Source organism: Microtus oregoni, unplaced genomic scaffold (assembly GCF_018167655.1).
Source record: "Microtus oregoni isolate MIOR12 unplaced genomic scaffold, Mior012 000021F_ref0000039, whole genome shotgun sequence".
Taxonomy (NCBI): Eukaryota; Metazoa; Chordata; class Mammalia; order Rodentia; family Cricetidae; genus Microtus; species Microtus oregoni.
Genome location: NW_024543080.1, coordinates 19,617,826 through 19,630,201, shown reverse-complemented (window position 1 = coordinate 19,630,201; position 12,376 = coordinate 19,617,826). Strand labels below are relative to the sequence as shown.

Sequence of the window (12,376 nt, the reverse complement as noted above, 5' to 3'; positions counted from 1 at the left end):
GACTTACCTGCAAGCAAAGCACCCACATATAAAAATTTAAGACAGAATAAAATATAGAAAAAGGAATACAAGAATGTCTAACGTTTCCTAGTTGGCATACAAAACAGTGGGTTTGTTATCGTGTTCATACATTCATACTGTGAACTTGGCTCATATTCTGTCCTCCCCCACTTGCCCTTGTGACATTTTGACACATACCTTTCATATGGTTAGTTGATTCATCATTATAGGGTAAATTGGCTCATCATTTTCCACTAAGAGCAAAGATCCCATCCTGGTTCTTCATGTGTCCCTGAGGTCTTCAGTAGACTGGATTCCTAGTATGGCTTTTTAGTGAGGTTTAAGTCTTAACTGTCAATCTTCACTTGTAACCTGATGATACGCATACCTAATGCAAGGGCTCATGGCCAGGATTTAATGAGCTCATGCATGAGGCTCAATTCCTGGCATATGGTCAATCATCAACATTAGTTCTCTGCCTTTGGAACACTCAAGTCTGAGTAACTGCATAACTGCTTACACGTCTATGAAATAAACAGAATGGAAGTTAAATCCATAATCTACAGTTATTCAAAAGTTCCATTACATCACAATTAAATTTTCTCTAACAGATATGCTCAGTCACAGTTAATACTAACGGACTACTGCATCTCTATTTATTTATTTATTCTCTGTGTACATGCATGTGGTCACAGGTGTGGAGGTCAGTTTGTGAGAGTCAGTTCTCTCCTTCCAACATGTGACCACAAGGATGGAATCCAAGGTCATTAGCTTCACTTGCGGGGCAATCACTGGACAACTTTGCTGTAACTTTTCATGTGAGCATTATTAACAAATTCCGTAAGGTCTTATTTAAGAATGGATTCTGGCATGACACCTTTATCTTGATCCTCTGAGCTCTTTGCTGGTACAAAAGGCGACAGTCACAGACGCTAGGCAGAGTGCTCACATCTGCTAATGAATTGTGTGACAAAATGAACATTCTCTGTCTCTCTCTCTCTCTCTCTCTCTCTCTCTCTCTCTCTCTCCCTCTCAAACAGATCCTCAAGGTAATTTGCCTGACTACACTAGACATGGCAGATGTGGTAGGATCACATTTGAACTGAAGCAAGTTCAAGTCCACTATGGACCCCCAGGTACCTACTGCCTAAAGGACTCCAAAGCAGTGTATGCAGAAATGTGCTTCATTGGGTGAAATAGATGAATGCAGAGAATGTTGCAAGCTCCCTGATAAAATACATTGAAGCAATCAAGGAGAAACTATTATTTGAGACCTTGCCCATCGAGTTCCTAGCAAAACTAATGGCAGCAGTAGAATCTATTTTCTCTGTATTCTGGGTTTTCATCTTCTGGAAAGGCTTTGAATACAGACAGTGTATAAAGGGCAGTGCTGCTTTATCCTAACATCAACAATCCCTACTGGGTTGCTACTCTGCCAACATGGAATTCTTACAGGGTCATCTTGCCTTACAAGTGTAATGCGAATTTGTAGCAGAAGGTGAACCAGGCGAGAGGAAACCCAGTTTTCTCAGCCTTCAGTGAGTGATAAATTTCTTACCTTTGTTTCCTGAGTCTAAAATCAACTCAGGGCAGCTGCAGTGACTGAATTACAGCCCTTAAGAAAACCCTGAACTCAGATTAAAATGAGAATGGAGAACGGCCGAGCCAACAATGAGACACAAGCTACACAAAGAGTTCTTGAACTAAACCGGAGTTCTCTGTGGTGCTGTTCCTAAGCCCCCTACCTGTAGAATATCTGTTTGCACACTCGGTCCTTGGTAAACACTGTGGAACCTTTCATGAGGGTCCTCTGTGTATCCTGCCCCAGCTTATCCTCCTGATCCACACTATGATGTTAGGGTACCATGATGGCTAGTCTTCTCATTGGTGGAATTTAGAATCACTTAGGAGACCAACCTCTGGGCAAGGTCTCCCTAGAGACGGACCCATCTTGCATGAGAGCAGCACCGTCCATGAGGTCCCAGACTGGACAAAAAGGAGAAAGTGGGCTGAGCACCAGCATTCACCTCTCTCTGCTTCCCAGCTGCAGAGCCAATGTGACCAGCTGCCTCTCGTTCCCCTTCCCGGTGGCTGTGTCATCAAACCCCGAACCAAATCCCACTTCCCCCCTCAACTTTCTTCTTCCCAGGTGTTTTGTCACAGCAGTGTGTAAAATAACCGATACAAGGATCTGTTACCTTAATGAGATAGCAAACTGTAGGCATTGCATAGATAGAGTTGAATATAAGCAAACCAACGAAAGATCACTCATTTAAAGTTTGATGTTAAGGGCTGAGTTTGGAGCCTTTTTATTTCAATAAGGAACCTTCTTTTTCATCAGTAGATGCTCCAGGATACTATTAACAGTATCTTTGTTATCCTGGGAAATACTGTGGGTTCTTACTGCTTCTCTTCAATCTAGCCTTGTCTCGGCTTCCCTTTGATCTAGGCTTGTACTTGAGTTTTCGTTCTCAGTTATATTTTCTCCATGCAGTGTGGGATGCCTTCAATCCCCTGTATCAGGATAAGAGATTTCAGCTTAGAGAGAGCTCCCACACAGCACCAGGATCCTATTACACTTCTGCTGCCCCTGTCGGTTCAGAGGACGCCCGAGCTGAGTTTTTGTTTCATGTTCTCTGAGCTACACGCAGTCCCAGATTAAACATTGTTGTTTGTTTGTTTGTTTGTTTGTCTTTGGATTTTTTGAGCAAGATCTCACTTAGCCTTGGTTGACCTCGAACTGGCTTTGTAGATCAGGCTATCCTTGAACTCATAGAGATTCACCGCCTCTGCCTCAGGAGTGCTGGGATTTAAGGCATGGGCCACCAGATTCAACACTGTAAGGAAATCTCCAACAGACAAATCCTGCCCACCTTCCTGGATTCATTCATTCCCCTACTATGGTTAATATAGTCTCTTTAAGCTCATGTGTTAAAAACAACGAATAAATAGCACTCAATCCCCAAAGTCAAATGGGGTGTGATAATTGGAAGGGAGCCATTCAGAGGCAATTGGAATTAGGTGGAATCATGAGATTTGGGCTACCAGGTGGATTAGCAAGAGGTGGGAGAAAGGTGTGGGCCAGCATATTTGCTTTCCCCTACCTGGGATGCATCTCCATAACCTTATCACGCAGCAACAAGGCCGTCACCAGAGGCAGCGCTTTGCTGTTAGGCTTTCCAGCCCCTGCATCATGTAAACCGTGATGTCTGTGGGACATCAGCTGTAGGAACAGAAGACAGATGGAAGGTCCTCTAACGTATCATCTACTAGAAAAAGGGAAAAGACAATAAAATCAAAGCAAACCCAGAGAGGAGGCCAGTTTTCTTGTTCTCCACCATTTATTTATTTATTTATTTGGCAAAGTGTCTAGAATTTGAGCAATCACACAAATAACGTTTAAGAGGACACTGTTACCATCAAGTTCACCCATCCGGTGCTATAAAGTACTTTTTATAAAAAAAGTAAGTTGGAATTAAACATTAAGAAACAAATTGTCTCCATATCTCCTTATATTTAAACTTCAGTAACAAAACCCAGTGACGCTGCTGAGGTTGATGCTTTGAGGTGCGAAGACGCTCAAGGTTCCACACCACAGAGAAGAATCTCAGCCATCACTCAACGTCTTCTAAGGGTATTTACTTGATGTTGCTGGCAGTTTACTGCAACCTTTGTGTTATCAGTAGTTCTGGCGTGAACACTTTCTCCTAACTCCATGCCCTTATCGCTGAGTTGGGCTCCTCCTGGGTTGGTAATTATGTGTCTACCACATCAGCTCCAGAACCTCAGGATGACTTGGTTGGGAAAGAGCTCTAGCTGCTCCTCCTGGATTCTACCACTTTCAAAAACAAACCATTTCATTTCACCTTGTTAATTGCTTTACCATGTTGTTCCTTTACATGGGAGAGATTCATTTAAAAGTGCAATTTTAGTGTGTGTATGTGTGTGTTTGTGTGTGTATGTGTGTATGTGTGACTGTGTATGCATTTGTGTGTGTTTGTGTGTGAATGCGTGTGTATGTCTGTGTGTATTTGTGTGTTTGTGTGTGAATGTGTATGTGTATTTGTGTGTGAATGTGTCTGTGTGTATTTGTGTGTTTTTGTGTGAATGTGTATGTGTATTTGTGTGTGAATGTCTGTGAATGTGTATGCATTTGTGTGTGTTTGTGTGTGTATGTGTGTTTGTGTGTGAATGTCTGTGAATGTGTATGCATTTGTGTGTGTTTGTGTGTGTATGTGTGTTTGTGTGTGAATACGTGTGTATGTCTGTCTGTATGTGTGTGTATATGTGTGTGTGTGTATGTGTGTGTTTGTGTGTGTAGGTATAGGCATATGCCGTGTGTTCAAGTGTCCTCAGAGGCCGGAAGCCATCACGTCTCTATCTGGGAGCTGAAGTTATCAGCCATGGATGCTGTGTCCTCAGACGTTGAGTCGTTTGAGAGACCAGCAGCCCTCTCAGCCACCAAGTAGGTGTCCCTCTGTTCTAAAAGCATGGTTTTATAAAAGCGGACTCTAAGCCCTTATGAGCTGTGCTAGCTGCCCATCCAAGAATGCAGACACGCCCGTTACTCATGGGTGTGGACAGCTATGTAGGGGAAGTGCCTTGTTTTCCCAAAGATTTTCTAGCTTTGCCAACATTTCACCACCAGAGGATACCTGTCTGACTTGGAGGCAGAAAGGGAGATGCTAAGAGATGGGAGAGTTGGGTTAAGTTAGCTGCTTAGAGGTCGTCAGCTATGGCTCTGACCTTTCTCTTTCCATTACAAAGGACAAAATAGTGCGTGTTGATGGGGAAGCCCAACAGGGACCAGAAATGAACCTCCCACTTTCTCTCTTCTCCTGTGATGTTGTGGAGTAGACTCGCAGCTGCAGGAGGGATACGGGCAAGAAGGGGGCTGGTGGGCAGAGGAACGGAAGCTGAGCACACAGGGAACATGGTGAGGACATGAAGGAAGGAGGGCAGAAGCCCTTGGAGGTACAGGCAGAGTCTCATTTCAACATACCAAATGTCTCCAATTAAAGTCTGGAACCTAAGACCATGTGAGAAACACTCTCAAACATGACAGCGATTTTCTTTAATAGCAGGACAGGAGAGGAGAAAGAGAGCAGCTAAGACAGAACACGCGGAAGACAGCGAGGAGGCAGAGGCCACAGCTCGCCTGCACCTAATCATCCTGCACAGGGCGGGAAAAGTGCTGTCCACAGAGTGCGGAGTTCCACTGGAATCCAAACTCCTGACATCAGACACAGTGCCAGGAGCCACCTGTGTGAAATGAAACTTCCCCCACCATAGGGAAGAAAGCCCTGTTTTTCTCTGCGGTCTCTCGGCCCTGGCTTGTCTAGGCTCTCTTTCAGTTCCTTTACTGGAAGAGGCTAGATTATGGGGAGGGAGCGAAACTCCCCACAGGGCCCTGGTGCACCGATCCCAGCCCATGTCCCTGGTTGGCAGGAGCACACACGTGCACAGCCACTTCCTTCATCCGAAAGCTGGGGAGAAAATGGTAAAGGCTGAAGGGCCATGCAATCACAATATTCCTCCAGCTTCAGGAGGTGAGGGTTATACTTCATGAAGCGCACTGCTATGCTTGACAATCTGCTTGTAAAATAACCCCAAGCTTAGACCTCGCTTCATTCCAGGTATGAAAAGAAACCTCTGGTAAATGAAAATGTAATCAATAAGGGAAAAAAACATGAATACTTTGGTGTCACTTTAGATTTGAGGAAGAGTGCTTAAGATAAAACAAACAAAAAAACCCAAAAGCCATCTAAAAAGAAGATAGCCATGTTTGATTAGATAAATATTTCAAAACCTTCTGTTTACAAAAACACATTGATAAAAATCTAGATATGGTGGTGCGTGCCCAGAATCCCAGCTCTGTGAAGGTGGAGGGGCTCGAATCATAAGTTTTAAACCATTCTTGGCTGCATAGTTAGCTGGAGGCTAGCCTGGGCTAAAGATCCTGTCACCACAAAACGCAAGCAAACAACAGCATTCAGCATTGCTGAAGGTAACTCTGGGGTGGGGATTTGCTTTGCTCTCTGAATTCAGGCAAAAGCAGTCATTGGATAATGTCAGCCACCGATCTTACACTCTTACCTTACAGCCAGCCAAGCATCTGCTCCCTGCCTCCAGCTCAGTCTCGGAATCTCTCACCCCTGAGTTCCGAGGTTCACCCGGACAGTCCATGTGTTAACAATGTTACCAGTGCCAGGGTGTGACAAGGACGAGTTTCTGTATGGAGTATGATTGTAATGAAGATGAAGAGAGGAGAGGCCGCAAAATAGCTGTGATACTAGGATGCCCCTAGATCGTTTTACTCTGAATACGTTTATTGGTTTATAAAGCATTATAAACATTTGATGAAAATAGTCATCTTTATAAGAATAGAGACCCAGGACAAGTGGAACACACTCACATTATATCTGCTGTCCCCTCCTCTGTTCAAGGTGAGGGAAATGACAGGCATAGCGCACATCCCCTGGGAAAGGATTCCTTCGAGCTTCTCGATGTTTTTAATAAAACGACATTAGCTAATGAAATAACCTTTGTCATGCTACATAATCCTGATACAAAATGCGAATAGTACAAAGTTCATTATATATAATATAAAGTTTTAATATATTACATTTGTTCTACATAACAGACTATAAATATGTGTCCATAGCATGTTCTACAGCCATTGTTCCCAGCTTTGCACACTATGGCACCAGATGGAAAGGACCAGCTTCTTTTCTGGAAAACGCCAAGCACAAGGGCAAAAGCCAGTAGACATAGCTTTCTATGTTAAAACTCTAAGTGATACAGTAGATGTTGCTATAACCTCGGCTATAAGGTAATTTTGAAATCTGGCTAGTGCTTATTTATCCGGAGAGTGAACAAGCCAGTTCAGCATGTCTGCCAGAAAGAGGCCACAAAGCTAAAATTCTGGGGTGTGAGAGTAGAGTGGGGTGGGAGGGAGAACAAGTGGCTACATCCTGCGTGAGCCTTTACCACCACAACTTGACATAGAACCCTCGGTCCTTCGCCCCAGACACTGCCACCTGGGCAGACATGTGGGTGTCCATCTAGCAGAACCCTGAGTCGCGAACCTCTCCCGAACTTCCTCTCTTTTGGTGTTCCGAATCAAGGCACAGCCTGGGAGATGAGGAGCAAGCTGCATCATTTCCTTCCTGGGGCCAGGCCAGGAGACACGTAAGAGTGCGGAAGGAACTCTCATTAGGAGGAGGAAACAGCACAGGGAACTCGCCTGTAGCCCAACTGCAGAGAGCACGCAACCTTCTAAAACCAGAACCCTTGCCGGTCGCCTTTGCATTTCCTGACAGCCCACATGTCCGCCTCTGCCAGAGCCAGCACAATGCATCTGCAGGCTCCAGCCGCTCTCCAGGCAAGCTTGCGCCTTCCTTCCTACCAGTCCACAGCCCACACTTAACACTTGGCTCCGAGCCCACATCCTCAACGAAGCCATTTAGGTAGACTCAGTCTTTTGGCGTCTCACCCATCTTCAACACACGAAGCCCTACCATTGCCCACTTCACACAGTTTTACAGAGGTGTCCGTTGCCCTGGTATGGCTACGTCTTGGAGCATAGAGCCACTGTTGGAATGTCTTTTGTTTCAGCTGATTGTGAGACCCACAGCAGGGCACATTATACACAATTTAAAAATGAATGGGAAAGAGAGTACAGTCAACACATTCTTGGGTCATGGGCCATCTTCTCCAGAGATGCCCTGAGGAACTAGCTCCTTGCAGTCTGAGGTCCTTCTTCTGTAATGAAAATCAAATGCGGCTACTTCCGGGTGGTAGAAAGAACAGCACTTGAAAATCTAAGCAGCACCTCTCACGTGATTCCCGGGAGTTGGGGAGCAGGGTGAGAGCGCCTCCTTTTAAACGGGAGGTGAGCACAACGTGGTCCCAGAGTCGGCATGGTCTGCGGCCTCCATCAGCTTTAAAAGTTCCGCCTCCTCGCTGGAGTACACAGCAGTGTCGGTGTCATCTGAGTGGTACCCAGACTGGTAGCCGCTGGTCTGGTTGGAGCCTTGCGAGGCCACAGACTCCCTGCTTTTGCTGGGCATCATCCCGCTGTGGAAGAAATGGCAACCAGATGAGATGAGAAGGAGATGGCCCCTTGGCTCTTCATCCTCACCCCGTCCCCAGCTCCAAGAAGGTGGCATCTCCTCCAGAGACACCAGCCCCTATCTCTCCTTGCCCTAATCAGACTATCAGGCTCACTCAGACAAAGTCTACTTTCAGGTACTAGCCTGAGTTAGTAGTGGCAGATAAGTCCTCTCATTCAGGTCCAAGTCTTTCAAGCCCAAGAGGAGATAAAAGGCAGTTCTGCTGAGGTATGCAGAGCCCCTAACCAGTGGAACATTTTACAGCCTTGATGATTGACAAGTTTGTATACAATGATTGGAGCCAAGGGGTCTCTTTCATGATAATGAAGAAAATTAGGATGGTCTAAAAGTTCATTTGCGGTTTTCCTATTCGGTCATTTAGGGGACTACATGGCTTATGAAAGATGTTAATAAATTTGTTGAGAAAAAAAAACCCTGAAAGACTGTGTGCAGGCAAGCCAGACATGTCAAAAACTGCTTTTTACTCATCAAAACCACATTCTTTGGACAAATTGGGGATTCAGTCACTCAGCAGCAACTGGAGAATGTTTTCAATGACACAGTAACCATGTCAAAACTAACAAATGTAGGCTGTGTGGACCGAAAAGCTCAGGGTTTGCCCTTTCAGGGGCCGTAGCCTCATTATTCATAATAAAAACCGCACAGAGAAGAGTTTATTTATTCTGTGTTAAGATATGGTTTAAAGTAGGTTCTCAAAGAGCTAGAAATACATTTTTCCCCTTTCAATCCACTCCTCCCTCCCCAGACCAAAACCAATTCGTGTTTCAAACAATGGCATGATGTTGGCCACTTAATAGTTCTGGATAAATATGGTTTGAGTCAAAGAAAGAAGCATACGATTGGTGCTCACGGTTGCTCGCTGGACTTTACAGGAAACAGCAAAATTTACTGTCACCATTGTTAGTGTTGACAAGCATAGCTCAAAAACACCTGGGGGTTCCCATCTCACACAGCCGTTCCGTCCTAAGTGGAGCACATCTTTTGTATTCCTACCCAGAATGAACCTCCCGGCAAATAAATAACTACTATTATCCCATTATTCTTTTCACTATAGAATTTCATAAATTTTTATGTTGAAATCAGGTATATTTATTCAAAGCAACTATACGTTGCTGCTGAGCCATGAGAGATGAATGACTCAAGATCACATTTAATACTTTCCCACAATTGAGAAGGATTCAAAGGATAATATTTAAATACACTAAATCAGTGACTTTGTATTTGTTTACATAGCATCTTTCTTAATTACAGATAAAGTTAATTAGGAACAGGTTTGGCAATTTTTCAGACTGTAAACTTGTAACTCTTCATGATCATGGCGTCTGCTGATGTCATTGCTGTTTGGCCAGGGCCACATACACATACATCGGTGGATCACAGTCGATATGCCGACCTATATCACATGCTCAGACGCTCCAGAGCCTTCAAAAGTTGGGTCATTAGAAATTGACCAAACCCTCTAACTCACTTCAGATTCTTTTTTCAGACCTATCAATTTCAGTGTTGGGTTTATGTCAGTTCTTAATCAAATTGCTTATTTGGGATATTAATGTCATCAACCTTCAAATGCCCTGAAAAGTACAACTTTATCTACACTGAATGTCTTTATTAGGTCCTTTCAAAAATTTCCGTTGAAAGGTCTTTCTTATTTGATTGAGTCTTACCTAAAAGATGGAGATAATTTATTCCTGTCTTCCAGGGTTTTCAGCTCTTCTGATGCCAGGACCATGCCACTGTCTGTCTGGCTGTCCTTTTTAGGAGACAATGAGAGGACAGTGAGTCTGCACAGGGCCAGCTCCCTTAAACCCATTTCCAGTCCACCTAGCAGACAATACGTTTCAGTATCATGCCAAGGCGGGTAAGGGCATGGCAGCCAGAGACTGTGCAAGTCACAAGGGAAGCAAATGCTCCCAGGAAGTAGACTTAGGCCAGGGAGACACGACCGAGGACACTGGGGTCTCCTGCTCTCTGCACAGTGACACTGTGGGCCCTTGAGTGAAACCGAGCACACAGTTGGACTATCTTGACCCTTGGTCCAGGTGCCTTTCCTACGGCAAAACCAAAGACCCATCTCTGTAATGACCCCATGGCACATACCCTCAAGGAGAACCTTCATGAGGTTCCAAGACTCAAACGCTTGAGCTAATATTTATCTAGCTAGCATTTCAGCCTGAGAATTTATTTCTACAACTGTTTATAAAAGATGGACTTACATCTGGGATTACTTTTACTTCTGGTTCTTCCAGTGGAATATCTTCAAATGTTTTCACACTCACTGGCCGGCTCTTTCGCTTGCTGTTCTGCAGATACTGACTGCAAGAGAACAAACATTTATCTGCGTTGGAGTGGTTGGTATAGTTGACCGCAGATGCTTCAAGTGATACCCACGTCCATTATCTTTCAACCACAAGTTTAATAGCAACCTTCAAAACAGCCTTTGGGGCGGGGGGAAGAAAAAGAAAAACAAAGTCTTCCTTTACTAGCACACACAGAAGGTTTAATTTCCTGTGGAAGTCCATTTAAAAGTAAAATATAACTGAAAAGAGTAAGGGAGACCCTGTGCCTTTGACTCATGCTTCTGAGGCCCGGGGCTGAACCCAGGTCAATGGAAGCTGACTCAACAGCAGCTGCCTTCTGATGGGCCCTGCCTGCCTGCAAGGGATTCCTCCAGTGAGCTCCGGATATAGAGCCATGGGCTTTCTATTTTTCTAGCCCATAGAAAAGGTGTCCCCCACAGTATTGACAGTCTGGGCAGAGGAAACGCCTTTGGTTTCTCTAAAGGATACTGTGCTAGGCAGTGATCTCAAGTCAACTTCTTCCTTCACCATGAAATACGGATCTAGGGCACAGAGGGAGGTGGGCTGCGTCTTACTCAGCCATGCTTCAGAGTCTCAAGACACTGCCTAATTTTGAGTCTAACATTGACTGTAGAAATGGGAGCACGGCTCTGTTGCTCCATTTTAAACAGGCATAGGTAATAGCTATTCTTTCTAGCTTGCAAGGTCGTCAGGAAGGTGAATAGCACAGCAAATGTCAAGTTTGGTGTTCTGAGGATGCACAAAACTCTATCTTTTATTTTCCTCTTTTGGATTCCAAAGACCTTCAAAGAGTGAGACTTGACAGACAACGCATCACTTGTCCCTGGACGTTGCTCTTCCTTGCCACTTGCCCCTGGGGGAGTCCAAAATATCCTATCCAAACCTCTTACAGCCCAAAGGGAGATAAGAGAAGGTCCATGGAGACAATAAGAGTATTCTTCACTCTTGTTCCACGACAAGCAGACTGCTGGCATAGGGCATTGTCGGGTCAGAGTTGAAGACTAGAAGCTGAGTGCCTCTTCTCTTCTCCAAGAGGTCGTTTCCTCCCCACATAGAGGACAGAATGAGGTTCCCAGTGACACCCTCCCTCAGGAGACTTCACAGGAAAGAGGACATGCAATTCAGGGGACAAGCAAAGCCCATTTCCTGCTGACTCTGGTCCTTCCTTGAAAGTCGTGACTGTCAGCGAAGGCTGGGATCATGGCTATCCGCTCAGTCAGGAAGACCTTTGGGGTTCTACCGCAGGTCAGGAATTGAGCCGAATGCTCTTCAGACATCGCCTCACGGTGTCTTCATGGTAACCTCTCCAAAATCCACTGGTCCAAAATCACACAACTAGAATCTCAGACTACAGTTGTGAGGGCTACTGAAAGTTTCAAACATAGGATTGGCATGACCAGATAGACTTTTTAGAGAGTTGGCTGTGATTGAGAAGGAGAAGGCCAGAGGCAATAATACAGCCAGTTAGGAGACTTCACACTTATCTAGCGGGAAGGCAGGGAATCTGATTAAAGAAGGGGGATGTGCAGGAGGTTTGAAGCAGTGCCTGCATTCCACATAACCCAGCAGAGTGAGGAGGCATGGATAGCACATAGCCACCTCCAGAGACTCAGATCCTTGACTTCTGATTTCAAAATGGTATGACCCTTCGCAAATGACAAAGCATTTTCCAAGGTCTCCTTGCATCTGCTCCCTACCATCTCCCAAACAGATCTCTCATTATTTCCCATTGGAGATGAAGAAGCCAAGGCTCAATGAGAAAATGGCAGAGTAAGGGTAGAACCAGGACTCTCACTCGTGTTTGGAGGCATCAAAGCCCACATGGGGTTGTTTTTTCTCACCCCATGGGTAGCAGGATGGAAAAGATGCAAGAAAGCCACAGACATCTTGCTTGGGTCTTTATTAAGCACCTACTATGACCAC

General features: G+C 44.9%; 1 protein-coding gene across 2 annotated transcripts in view; it reads right to left on the bottom strand.

Moving 5' to 3' along the window:
* Nucleotides 1-6,308: 6,308 nt before the first annotated feature.
* The window catches only part of Kdr (kinase insert domain receptor), a 43,238-nt gene continuing 37,170 nt past the window's right edge, over nt 6,309-12,376 (bottom strand). Inside the window, exons 28-30 of one of the 2 annotated variants that reach the window (XM_041671538.1) lie at nt 10,349-10,448; nt 9,800-9,885; nt 6,309-8,079 (exon numbers count right to left, since the gene is read on the bottom strand). In XM_041671538.1, the coding sequence (XP_041527472.1) occupies nt 7,884-8,079; nt 9,800-9,885; nt 10,349-10,448 (382 nt within the window). In that variant the 3' untranslated portion in view covers nt 6,309-7,883. The remainder of the gene's footprint in view (nt 8,080-9,799; nt 9,886-10,348; nt 10,449-12,376) is intronic. The other variant, XM_041671540.1, reaches the window with a different exon arrangement.